At 42.6% G+C, this 14,231-nt stretch overlaps 1 protein-coding gene across 1 annotated transcript in view; it reads left to right on the plus strand.

Annotated features, from left to right (window-relative positions):
• si:dkey-250d21.1 (uncharacterized) overlaps positions 1–14,231 on the plus strand; it is a 79,466-nt gene that overhangs the window by 28,810 nt on the left and 36,425 nt on the right. Inside the window, exons 9-16 of the mRNA XM_063202747.1 lie at positions 714–842; positions 3,293–3,463; positions 4,364–4,581; positions 5,911–6,064; positions 6,384–6,713; positions 7,870–7,903; positions 8,416–8,776; positions 10,557–10,714. Coding sequence (XP_063058817.1) covers positions 714–842; positions 3,293–3,463; positions 4,364–4,581; positions 5,911–6,064; positions 6,384–6,713; positions 7,870–7,903; positions 8,416–8,776; positions 10,557–10,714 — 1,555 coding nt within the window. The remainder of the gene's footprint in view (positions 1–713; positions 843–3,292; positions 3,464–4,363; positions 4,582–5,910; positions 6,065–6,383; positions 6,714–7,869; positions 7,904–8,415; positions 8,777–10,556; positions 10,715–14,231) is intronic.

Genomic DNA, 14,231 nt, shown 5'->3' on the forward strand with positions numbered 1-14,231 from the left:
CATAATTATCAGCCAACTTTGAGTTGGATTTCATGTTCATACAGGTTGGTGTATGAAAATGTGCATAACATGAATGATAGGGTCAACAAACTTGTTTGCCTAATAATTCAGCACACTGTGTATGGGGTAGCCTCGCGAGCCATCCTACGTACTTCCGCCAAAGGATTGGCTCCACTACGGTAGTCTGGCCGTGCTTCTCTGTGGAGTGCCTGGAGCAGTAGAATTTTGATTGGATCCCCCCCCCCCAGAAAAAAGCCAATAAGCGAATACGCACCCCACGTGGGGGCGAAACGGGGAGGACGCTCGTGACATTGACGTACAGATCTGCGCCAGAGCCATTGGTCTGCGCTATGTTGTTGTTGAGTAACTGCCAGCGATTGGGTGAGAGGTGTCCAATAATTTCAAACCATAACTGAGTGCAAACTTTCTGCTTCCTACAATCGCTTCAGAGCAAACAAATGCCAGACCATAAATACGAAATGAAGTGGTAGTATTATGGGATGGTCAGGACCAGGCTATGTATGGGGGTCCTTGTCATGGGAAAGTTTGGGAACCCCTGCTCTACATATACTATTAATAAATCTTGCGTTTGCCTGTCTTGTGTGCAGGTGGACCGCATCAAGGGAGCGTGTCAGGGCGACTGGGAGTTCTGTAAATAAAATCTACTGTAAATAAAGCTTATAATGTAATGTATTGTAATGTCTTGTGTGCAGGTGAACTGCATCAAGGAGGGTTGTCAGGGAAACTGGGAGTTCGGCATCAACGCCTTCCAGACCATGCTGGACATCCTGGACCCCCTGCTGGTAGTGATGGGCACCAGCGCACACAGCGGCGACCCAGAGGTGAGCGGCATGAGGGGTATACTAAGTTAAATTAAGAGGTAAATCAATAGAAGGTGAGCGGTATAAGGGGTATACCAAAGAAAGTAGATCTAACAAGAAGCGTCATTTTGTTTCTTTTCCGGTATCCACTTTATGTCGGGTGAACGCCCCTTTAGGAGACCTTCGGTTAGGAGACCTTCGGAGTCCTGAGGTTGAGAATCAATGAAGTCCCCTTAGCGCTGTAGATGGCGGTAGCACCCGTCGTGTGCAAACACCACGAAAAGAGAAGAAGAAGGAGGGACAACGCCCCCTTAGGAGACCGAATTTTGAGCACTCGCTTTTGCATTGAGTGAGCATATTTCGATTCCTCTTTATTAAATATCCAACCTCTTTGGGTATACCAAGTTAAATTAAGAGGTAAATCATCTAATAGAAGGTGAGCAGCATAAGGGGTATACTAACGGTAGGGACACATAGGAGGCGAAGCGAAGAGAGGCGAAATCCACCCGTCATCAGGTGGTTGCGGCGAATCAAATGTAATGGTACAGTTATGTTGTTGATTTGATTGGGCCGCGGCAGACAAATTCGCTCCTCATTGCATAACATTAAACTTTGTTTAATAATTTCGCTTCGCTTCGCTCCTGTTCGCTTGCTTTCGCTTGCCATCGCTTGCCTTCGCCTCTCTCATAGGAATGAATGGCAAAGTTCGCAAATTCGGGTGTATGTGTCCCTACCGTAAGTTAAATTAAGAGGTAAATCAATAGAAGGTGAGCGGTATACTAAGTTAAATTAAGAGGTAAATCATCTAATAGTATGCCCCTCAGGCCGCTCACCTTCTAAGTTAAATTAAGAGGTAAATTATCTAATGGTGAACAGCCTGAGCAGTATACTAAGTTAAATTAAGAGGTAAATCATCTAATAGAAGGACATCCTGGACCCCCTGCTGTTAGTGATGGGCACCAGCGCAGAGAGCGGCAACCCAGAGGTGAGCAGCCAGGGGCCAATACTAAGAAGCTGGTTCAGGAGTAAACCAGGTTAACCCATTGTGTCCTGGAAGCACATATATGGGGTTTTCAGGATTTTGAGATTTTAGCTGCTTTATTAAATATGTGGGTATGTTAGAGCTGAATGAACACATTACAATGCAAGGGGGAGGGTCTTGGCTTTTAAATGTAATCCATTTCATGTTTGTATGTGCTTCGGAGACTTGGATATTTAGGATTTAATAGGAAGAAGGCACCCTTTCCCAAAAAGGGCTTAGGACAAAATGGGTTAAATGAACCTTGAGGCAGTGGTAAATCATCTAATAGAAGAGCCTGGAGTCCTTATTTTCTATGTTAAAAGGACGCCTGTAGACTGTCTATTAGCAGGTTTACCACTTCCTGTAGGTTAGTCCAGTGTTTCTCAAAGTGGGGCGGAAGTCCCCCTAGGGGGGCGCGGAGGTATTGGAGGTGGGACGCGTGAAGTCAGAAGGTTTTTCTATTTTAATACTTTTCTGCTTTGCCATTAAGTCAACACATTCACTTTACCATCACAATATATTCATCATATACATGTATATTAGGCTCTAATAAACTTTACAAAGGCCTATTTATTTGTATTTTCGTAACCATTTTGCTCGAGGGGGGCGCAGACAGATACCCTTCCTCTGAAGGGGGGAATGGCACGAAAAGGTTGAGAAACACTGGGTTAGTCTAACCTGGCCAGGTTTATCACTTAACCTTGTTCTTGAAATGGTACCTAGGTGTCCATCTCTGATTAGGCTTGTTTGGAGCCTTGTGATGGAGTGACCATCACTAGGTTTGTGTGTGTGTTCTGACTAACATGCCAACGAGCCTGGCTCTTTGGTGTAGCGGTCAGAGCCCCAGTTTACTACTCCAGAAGGTCTGGGTTCGAGTCCCGGTTGGGCAACTCTACTCCCCTTCGCGACAAATGGTGTCAGAAGTGGGATGGCTACCGTGAGGCCATCGGAAGCATACCCATTGTGTGTGAGCCGTATTTCCATGTGAGGGACCCCCAGGATTGGTGACCCCGGTGTGAGGGACCCCAGTGATGGGTGAAGCATTGATGATGGGGCACACTGGATGGGAGAAGCATGATGGGTCGTTGCGTGAGGGACACCATGAGTGTGTGAAGCGCACGGGTGCGTTTCCCGAAGGGGAAGGCAGTGTGATGGAGTGACCATCACTAGGGTTGTGGGTGTGTTCTGACTAACATGCCAACGAGCCTGGCTCTTTGGTGTAGTGGTCAGAGCCCCAGTTTACTGCCCCAGAAGGTCTGGGTTCGAGTCCTGGTTGGGCAACTCTACTCCCCTTCGCTACAGTCCTGATGTTTGAGCAGGTGTCGAGGCTGAAGTAGACGTTGCGGGATTTCAACCTGATATTATTATTATATATATTTTTTTATTATTATTATTATTATTATTATTATTATTATTATTATTAATGTAATGTACTCCCTCTCCTCCCCAGGTGTCGAGGCTGAAGGAGACGTTGCGTGACTTCAACCTGATCATCACGCTGGTGGTGCTGAAGAACACGCTGTGCTGTGTCAGCATCCTGAACCCCAGCCTGCGCGGCACCATCTCCATCAGCAGCACCCTGCAGTACACCATCTCCAACGCACTCAAGCTCCTCAACAAGGTACTGCTGCTGTTAATTAGTATTCTTATTATTAGAGGTGGACTTTAATTGGTTAATTATGATCCAGTTTCAACGTTGTTACATGGTATTGCTACCTCCACCGAGGAGGTAATGTGATCGTTCTAGGGATGCACCGATACCACTTTTTTGAAAACCGATACAAGTACGAGTACATTAATGTGTGTACTTGCCGATACCGATACCTTTTACCACCAAAATACAATGAAAATAAATGCATGGCCTTGTTTTTTTCCATCTGTGATATTTTTATTGTCCATTTCCGTGTAGATTTAAATGTTACTAAATATATGAGGTGGCACTTTTTTCCATGCTGCTTTCAAGTCCACAGAATGTGACAAGATTTTCCATTGTTTTGTGTAATAGCAGTATCGTTGCTTGTATCGGCAGGTGCTTGACGAGTACGAGTACGAGTACAATGATACCAGTATCGGTATCGGTGCATCCCTAGTTAATTAGTATTCTTAGTATTAGAGGTGGGACTTTAATTGGTTAATTATGATCCAGTTTCAGCATTGTTACATGGTATAGCTACCTCCACCGAGGAGGTTATGTGATCGTTCAAGTTTGTTGTTCATCTGTGTGTTGGTTCTGTGTGTAAGTTCACTGGATAACAATAATATATTATGATTCTAACTTATAATATTACTATCATTATACACTATGTCATTGTTCTGGTATGATGTACATCATCTTTGTCTGCGTGCCTAGGATAAGTCACAATGTTTTTGTTTTTGCTGTGCCATTGCATATAAAATGTTTTCTGTTTTGTCACGTGTTTGCTCTCGTCTTGTCTACTACAATGCGTTTGTGTGTAGTCTTTGTGAAGAAGTTGCCAGTATAAAGCTGACATTGACCTTGTGTGTCCTTTTGACCTCGTAGTACCTGGGGGAGATCGCCATCCACCACAGGAAGTGGTTCTCGGACGCAGTGGGGCGGGCCAAGAAGCTGGGCATCACGGTGGCGCTCCCCGAGGACGCGGAGGGGAAGCCGGTCGATGGAGCGGAGGAGACCCTCACCTTCCTGGAGGACCACTACCGGGAGACACTGTGCCGCAAGGTGCTGCTCTACCTGGTGGACGAGGTCAAACGGGTCTTCAGGTGAATACTGACACACGTGACACGGGTGCTCATGGGTATTGTAGGCTAGCAATATTGCATTGTATTGCGTTTGTATGGCATAGACGGTCACAGAAAACTACAACTACAATATACTGACCACTACCGGGACACGCTGTGCCGCAAGGTGTTACTCTACCTGGTGGACGAGGTCAAACGGGTCTTCAGGTGAATACTGACACGTGACACAGGTGCTCATGGGTATTGTAGGCTAGCAATATTGCATTGTATTTGTTATAGCAAAGACCACTACCGGGACACGCTTTTGCATTGAGTGGGCGTGTTTCGATTCTTCTTATTATATATCCAACCTCTTTGGTGCTGCTCTACCTGGTGGACGAGGTCAAACAGGTCTTCAGGTGAATATCGGCTTCTTTCTACTATGCGGACTCCCGTCCTCCTCCCTTCCTCCCTTGCTCACTGGCCTTAACTTGAATCTTTGGGGCATCCGGGTTGATTGGATCATTCCAAGTCGAGAGTATCCGGATTAGACGGATCACTTCAATCACTTGAGTCACTTATTTAAAAAAATAATAATAATGCATTTTTTTTTTCAAACGTTTCTGCCGTTAAGTGGCTATGCGCCTCGCCATTGTTGTCCCATTTATCAATTCACGTTGATAAATCAAAGAGTAAGACAGTCTGATCAACAAACTCATGCTGCGATCCGAGCCACCTGGGTCTCCTCACTAAACATGTGACCACGACTCAAAGCCTTTGGCAGCATTGAAACGGCATGTTCCTGATTTTGCAATAAGTAATGTGTGTGTTTGTATTTAAGAAGACTAAAAGTCAAATATTTGGGAGCAGAAGTCTAGTTGAGCAGGGACAGACAGGAGGCGAGCAGCAGTTTGATCATTCGCTTCCGCTGCCAAGTTGCCTTGCTACTCAGACGAAACTTAAGCGTTGATCCGATCCATAGGGGATTCGCTGCTACCAATAACTCAGTCAGGATTCGTCTCTCACCGAGTCGCCGAGGGCGCCGCTGTGGCTCTCCAAACGGATCATCCGGGTTTAATAACAGCTCTAGACGTCACTGACAGCAGATGAAGTGTAGTTCTATATCTCAAATCCAAATCATTTTCTCATTAGCAAACGGGATGGTGAATGAAGAATAGTTCCTGAAAAGTCGTTGTGACTAGTGACTTGAGTTTTTGATTTGACTTTTTAAGTTTTAAGTTAGCGATTTTTATTTTGCTGAATGATTTGTAATTTTTGGTGCCTCTGTCAAGTTAATCTTATTAAGTTTTTATTGAAGTTATTTTAACTGCGGCGTGATTGTGATTTTTGTTGGCTCTGCGCTCCCCTCAGTACGGAGATGGTTCGTATCCTGCGGTGGCTGTCCCTCGTGCCCTCCTACATGGCTGACCACAACTTCAGCATCCGCAGGGACAAGGTGGCCGACGCAAACCTCAACAACCTGTCGCGCCCGGACACCTTCTACGACGAGCTGGGCTGCTGGGAGGTACCAGGAGAAGTTTTTACCAAATTTTAATCTGTATACAAGTGTCTTTTATATTAGATCGATTGTTGTCTTAATTTATTATTACGATTTATGTTCCACTATGTTTTGTATACTTCCTTGTATATTTGCGTTTTATTTATTTATTTTTATCATTATTATTATTATTATTTAATTTTTTTTGCACATTACATTACACTTAACTCTTCAAGATATCCAAATCCTAATTGTAAAGAGCTTGGTGCCTTGCCTTGCCTGTGAAAGGCGCTGGCTGTACATAATAGAATTTGCGTGTACACCTTCTTCCCTCTCTCCTCACCAGGTGAAATGGCGGCACGCCAGCAAGAAGCGCATCCTGCCGACCACCGTCTTCGCCACGCTGAAGATCCCGGACATCGGCTTCTACCCCAACGTCCAGAGCCTGCTGCGCGTGCTGGGCACCATCCCCTGCGTCAACGCGGAGGCCGACGTGTACGGCCAGTACGACATGGTCCTGGACCGCTACCACAGCTACGTGCGGGAGACGCCCGCGGAGCAGCGCATGTGCAACGCGGCGTTCGTTTACGTCAACCAGGACGTGCACATGAACATGGAGGCCATGGTGGAGTCCTACGTGGAGAAGCACCCCGACATCCTGGAGCTGCTGGAGACGGTCAGTTGGTACACACACACACACACACACACACATACCACACACACACACAGACACACACACACACACACACACACACACACACATGAACATGGAGGCCATGGTGAACGGTCAGTTGGTCTTCTACGGTGATGTAAAAACTGAAAATAAAGTTTGCGACATCAAGCTCCGGTTTCTCTTACTTTAATGTGACATTTCAGGCAGCATGCTCTCAAATTAAAGGGACACTGTGCAGGAAATTGTCAAAAAAGGTACTGCAACTATGCTGCTCATTGAAACTATGCTGCCTATTGCCAAATTTGATCTTTACATGAACGTTTACGAAGTACTAAACAAATATTTTCTAGTATGGTCCAAGTACAGTCATTTTTGCAGATAAAAATGGCTATTTTTGGAAATTCAAAATGGCGGACCATTGTGAAGATCCCCCTTTTCATGTAATTTTTCCAGTCATAATCAATACTTGGAATTTGATGGTGGTGATAAGTAATCATGAAAAGGTAACATTAGTGAATGGGCAGCATGGATTCTGGAAATAAACAAATAAAAATCTCACACAGTGTCCCTTTTAAAGTAAGAGCAATGGGAGCTTGGTTTCACAGACTTTATGTTCAGTTTTCATGTGATTTTGCTAGTCCTGCCCCCAATCTTTTTGAAACTGATATGGATGTTTTTTTCTTTGTTACTTACACTTGGTCTGCAATGATGGGCAACTTACTTGGGAGTATAGTGTACTTACTGGAGTATATTTTTTATCTAGAACGTTTAGCGGATCATTTGTAATGTGTGGCTTCTGAATCCATATACTGCCCATCACTCTGTTGTACGGGCTCTGACTGTTGTCTGATTGCTGTTATCAGAAATTTGTAAAATACATGGCTATATAAGCAGGGCTCTACGCTTTGCTTTTTCAGTAGAAGCACCTCTGCCCCTAAGAGAAAAAAATTACAAATCTACAAATGTAGGAGCACACTCGGCACGTTTTTGTGACGCAGCTTCATTATTAATACACACATAGGCTACAGAGAATAAGCTAAGCGTAGAGCCCTGCTTATATAGCCATGTATTTCATATATATTTTTACATCACTTTGCAAAATGTTAAAGAATTGTGATATAGGTGCTTTTCTTAATGTAACTTTTTGTGTGCGTTTCAGGCCGACAATGAAGTAATGGAAACGGAACCACCAGGTAAGTGCATTGTTTTACTGTTGTTTGTATGAGTATTAGCTTAGTAATATTTATAATTTAAAATATTTCAAGGTGTGTGTAGAAGAAGTAATTATATTATTTTGTAGGTGTAGTGTTATTCTTATTCAGTGGTTCTCAACCTTTCTTTTGAATAAATGTCCCCTGGACCTCATCATAAGCCTCCCAAAAACACCCCCTCCACCTCATTATAAGCTTATCCACCACCCACCCCCCTTACAATTGAAAAATAAAATAGACTAATGCCCCTCTATGGCAACTAAGCACAGCCCCCTCTATGCTATATTCTTCTCAACGGCCCCCGACGCTGAGAAACACTATTGTAATTAAAGCGAATCGTTTTTTTGTATGAGTTATAGCTTAGTAATATGCACATTTTGAAACACTTCAAGGTGTGTAGTAGAAGTATTATTTTTTTTTACAGCTGTAGTGTTATTGTAATTAATTAAAGTGATTTAAAAAAAAATTTTTTTAAAAATGTTTTTTTTTCTAAGCTCATGAGAATGATGAGAACGGGGACGGGGAGGAGACCCAGATGGTCCTGACGACCGTGGAGGTGGAACGGCCGCGCCCCACAGACCCGGAGCCCAACAAGGACGCTCTGAAGGCAGCCCTCCAATCAGCCGTCACGGCCGCCTACAGCAGCACCAATAGGAAAGCGAGGGGCGGGGCCGCCGACGACTCTGAAACAGGAAGTCAGTACGTGTCCAAGTCGGAGATGAAGGAAGTGCTGCGCGTGTGCGAGGAGGCGGTGCGGGAGGGCATCCTGTCCGAGGTGGGCACCTCCTTCTTCTCCCTCTTCATCGACCGCGTCGTCAGGATGGGGGAGGTGGACTACCTGCCCGTCTTTCTGAGGTGCGTGGGTTCTTTTTAATTTATTTATTTTTTATTTATGAGAAGATTAAATCAGGGTTCCCACTGGTGCTTGAATTCCTTGAAAATGCTTGAATTTCAAAAGCGTTTTCAAGGTTCATACCTGCAAACTCGTCACCTTTTGGTGACGGTCACTTTTTTTCAGACCAAGTAGGTCATTCATGTCAATAGAAATAGAACCCCCGCTGTACACTTTCACCTTTTTTTCTTTGACGAGTTTGCAGGTCTGAAGGTTGGGAAAATGCTTGAAATTTTGGTGAAGTGCTTGAATATGCTTGAAATTTGTGTCAAGTCAAACTCAGTAAACCAAATAATAGAAATAAATTGTTCAGGTACATAAAAAAATCTGAGGGAGTGAGATGTCAGATGGGATTGACCATTCAACACCCTAAAATTGATTAGAATGCAGGAAAGTGCATCTTCAAAACACAACATTTTCTGGGGGAAGACCCCCACACCCCCTTCCCGTGACCTCTTAAAGGTGCTGGAAAACTGAAAATTTGGTGCTTGAAGGTGCTTGAAAAGTGTTTGAATTTGTTCCTGAAAAATGTGTGGGAACCCTGTTAAATGTATTCTTCTCTGTGCCACTATGGTTGGTCAGTCTGTCTATCTGTCTGTTGGAAACTGATATTTTTTGAAACCTGATTTTCTGTTTAGATGTAGGTCTAGGTCTTGTAGGATGTAGCTTGTAGATAGTAGATCTACCTGCCCGTCTTTCTCAGGTGCGTGGGTTCTTTTTAATTTATTTATTTTTTATTTATGAGAAGATAAAATCAGGGTTCCCACTGGTGCTTGAATTCCTTGAAAATGCTTGAATTTCAATGAAGTGTTTTCAAGGTTGGGAAAATGCTTGAATTTTTGGTGAAGTGCTTCAATATGCTCGAAATTTGTGTCAAGTCAAACTCGGTAAACCAAATAATAGAAATAAATTGTTCAGGTACAAAAATCTGAGGGAGTGAGATGTCAGATGGGATTGACCATTCAACACCCTAAAAGTGATTAGAATGCAGGAAAGTGCATCTTCAAAACACACAATTTTCTGGGGGAAGACCCCCACACCCCCTGCCCGCGACCTATGAAAGGTGCTAGAAAACTGAAAATTTGGTGCTTGAAGGTGCTTGAAAAGTGCTTGAATTTGTTCATGAAAAATGTGTGGGAACCCTGTTAAATGTATTCTTCTCTGTGCCACTATGGTTGGTCGGTCGGTCTATCTGTCTGTTGGAAACTGATATTTTTTTAAACCTAATTTTCTTTTTAGATGTAGGTCTTGATCTTGTAGGATGTAGGATTTTCACAGTAGTAAAACACATTGCAGTGGAAAAGTCATAAATTTGAAAATATGAACAAAACATGGACATAATTTTTTAAAAATGTGCGTTTCTTCATATAGTTTCATCATTATTTGCTATTACGACCGTATTACCGTAAGCTGGAGATGAAGGAGAGTCCAATATCTTCAAGTGTTAGCGTGACCTAGCCTGATTATCATCGACTTTCAAATCTCTTCGAGACTTGGTCTGACCAAGAGCATAACAATTATCATTTCCCAAACAGCATTTCCCAAATGGCCTCCCTTGATTTACTAATGATTGTTTGCTTCCCAACAAAGTGTGAGGAGTTCCCTGTTTCCGGGAACTCAGATAGTACTTGCATTGACTCCTGACCTGACTAGTAGCAACGCTGAAGCTGTTGCGTCACTAGGAGGGCACGACCTAGCTAAGCGTGACCCATAATCAGTGTTTTCTTTCTTTCTTTCCTCCAGGTTCGTGGACAGTTTCGACGTGATGCGTCTGGAGCTGCTGGGCTTCGTGGAGCGCGACCTGGAGAGCGACGCGCTGGGCAACCGCCTCCTGGAACTCATCACCAACGAGTGGCGTCTGGACCTCAAGCTGTGCCGCGGCCAGGCCTACCTGGGCTCAGGTAATAATAATAATAATAATAATAATAATACTTTCGTTTTATGTAGTGCCTTTCAAAACACCCAAGGACGCTTCACAGAGTGTTGTGTTGGAAAGTGTGAGTGTGTGTGCGCGTCAGTGTGTGAGCGTGTGTGTGAAAGCATGTAAGTGAAAGTGCTTGTGGAACTAGCAGCCATAAGCCTCCAGGAAGAGATGTGTTTTAAGGTGTTGCTTAAACATGGGTGAGGTTAGGGCTGTAAATATTAATCGTTATGTGTCGATGCACCTATCCTACGGCTGACGATTGAGGCGTATCGTATCGAAACGCTGGCCCCTGCCCTAGCTGCTTAACATAATAGAAGTGAAAAAGCAACTGGGGGGGGGGGGGGGGGGACGGGGACGAATCATGTTGTGCAGTGCTTTACACTAACTTTTTCGCTTACCAGCCATTTTGGCTAGTGGTTTTCCTGACTCACTAGCCATTGGGGCCTCTTCACCAGCCATAATTTTCTTAACCATCATAGCAGCTTTAATGAATTATATAATAGGCTGTAATAATGTAATGTAGGATAATATAACATAATATAACATAATATAATATAATAGGCCTATAATATAATATAATATAATATAATATAATAGCCTGTAATATAATACAATACAATACAATATAATATAATATAATATAATATAATATAATATAATATAATATAATATAATATAATATAATATAATATCATATAATATAATATAATATAATATAATATAATATAATATAATATTGGGCCTAATAACTAGAATTGTTATTAACTGGTCCATGCATGCATGCATGCTATAAGAACAGATGAACTTATCTGAGGAATGGCATAGCCGTGCAGAAACACCAAGCACAGTGTTGTGGAAGGGCACAAATGTAAGCTACATGAGAGCAAAATATTTCCGTCTTTGATCTGAATAGCACTTTCGATGCGCAAAGTAGATAGTGCAAAGTTATTGCCAAGCTTCGCATGTCCTCGGTCATGGATGTGGAATAACACCTCTTCTGGAATATTTTCTCATAAAAGTAGGCTATCCACTAGAAGGCACACACATATGTAGGGGTGGTACGGTTCACAAAATTCACGGTTCGGTTCATATCACGGTGTCAAGGTCACGGTTTTCGGTTCTCTACGGTTCTTTTTTTTTAGTTCATGATAAATGGTGCACTGGGAATATTATACAATATTTATATAACTGCAGTTATAAAGTGATGATGCACAAGTTGAATTTGACGTTTTGCATGTGTCTGAGAACTGCCTCTTGTGCTTGAACTTAAACTGTCGTCAGCTGATGTGCGCTGTCTGAGCGTTCCAAATGCCCTCTTTCAATTGGCTAAAAGAATTGGACTTCTCACTAAATATCCTACATATGGTTTGTATCTTATGTGAAAATGTTCTGATTTTAATTGTGTCATCCTCTGATTGGTCTCATACGCTAATGTTTTAATCAGAGAGACTGGTTAAGATATTCCTAAAATCTCTGTTTTACATATTTTTCTGGGCAGTACATGAATTGCGGTTTGCCACGGATTGCACGGTTCGGTTCGGTATGTCTGTGAATTGTACGGTTTCGGTTTTCGGTGCGGTTTGTACCATCCCTACACATATGCCGCAGGTAACTACAGAAGGAGCTACGACTTCCTTTCATTAGGTTTAATATTGAGTTGTTCTAAACGGACGCAAGGCAAGATGGGCACATGCGAAGGGACATGGGACATGATTTGTGCAGTCTGGAAGGCTACTACTGCGCGTTGTTTAAGCCCCGTTTGACAGTCGGGAACAACGGCACAAGAAACATGGAGGAATATTAAGGTATGATGACATACAGGCAAATCAGACAATTATTGTGAATAATTTCACATTATCACTTTAACAATTTCACTGTATTACCTTATCAAATTTACCTGAAAGAACACACAGGAAACAGAGGTAGCATTTAAAATCTGCGAGCAGATTTTATTGTTAAACGGCCAGAGGAGTTACTGCGTGGGGAATCACCCAGCAAGTCCTAAAGTGTATACAGAAACAAACTTATTTAAAACAGTCCCAGTCCCGCCAGTCCATGACGTCATCTTTCCTATCATGAATATGTAAAACTATAGAATAGTGACATATATGGTCCCGTCTCCCCCTGTCTCCGTGGGCACTTAGTGGCGTCTGGTATGTTATGAATAGCTTTTACCAGCCTAAACAGGTCATATAGTTCAACTCCAAACAGGACGAGAAAGGCAGAGATATTTTCCTTGTGGACCAGAGATGTCACATAACTCAGAGCAAAGGAGAGGGAGAGAGAGAGAGAGAAAGAAAGAGACAGAGAGAGAATAACAGTATAAAACTCTAACTAAAGGTTACACTTTTATCACATTGTATATTTTCAATAATACATGTATAAATTTATTAACATAATTCCCTCCTCTTGAAAATATAATCATTACCACTAAACAATCACCATGGCTTTTACGCATGGTGTGTAGAATGAAAATATTCAAATATAACGGTCAGAGTTATTCAGTTATTCAGAACCATTACACTGCGTTAGTCTGCTCCATATTAGTCATTACAGTTCCAAATTGTCTCAGTTCTTAAACAAGGCTGTACCCATGCTTGTCCAGGAAACGTCTTTCTCAAAGTCAGCAGTTTTCTTTTTTTTTTTCATCCATTGGAATCATTCTGATGGCACACGTGCATCTGCATAGACAACGCAGAGCGTCACTTTGAATCAGACACTATAAAGATCTGTCATCCAGACAGAAGCACAAATACCTCCCCAACCTCGTTTTGGGCAAAGGTTTCAGCTTGTCTGACCAGTAGACTCCTTTAATAACCAGGGTTACTGCTGAGAGAGAGAGAAGTGTCGATTTCCTGCCAATCACCTAGGTCAACATAAATATTTAAGTTCTGGACCAGCAGCTTTCACATGAGCATAGGGAGCAACTAAGGCATTCCTTAAAAATTTTAAATTGGTATAGCGTAGTCAAAACATCTATGGTGTCATTCTAATCACGTAAAATTAGGAAGAAATCATACCTATGTTTCGAATATACACAATGTTAAAACAAAATCATTATTTCTTGTTCTCTCAATGAAGTCTTAAACACACATAAGTCATGTATGACAGGTACAGGTACACGTAATATTCACTTCAAAACCTAAAATCAGAACATTTTCTGAGAATAATAAAATAATAAGCCAATTAAATCAATGAGACAATAAAATAATGAAAAAGATTAACTCAGTGAAACAATCAGGTGTGCAGTATACCCCTAACCTGTTTTACTTGCAGAAGTGGTCACTAACTAATGTCCATAATGTCCATCTTGTTGTTGTTGTTGTTGTTGTTGTTGTTGCCAGACCAGTCTCTCTCTCTCTCTCTCTCTCTCCTCGCCCATCGCTCTGTCTCTCTCTCTCTCGTGGCCACCCTTATGGGCAGCTGTCGTTGCTCCGTCAGATCCAGTCTTTGCATGTGTCCAGAGCACCCCTCCAGATGAGGGCTGTCCGAAC

Source organism: Engraulis encrasicolus, chromosome 7 (assembly GCF_034702125.1).
Source record: "Engraulis encrasicolus isolate BLACKSEA-1 chromosome 7, IST_EnEncr_1.0, whole genome shotgun sequence".
Taxonomy (NCBI): Eukaryota; Metazoa; Chordata; class Actinopteri; order Clupeiformes; family Engraulidae; genus Engraulis; species Engraulis encrasicolus.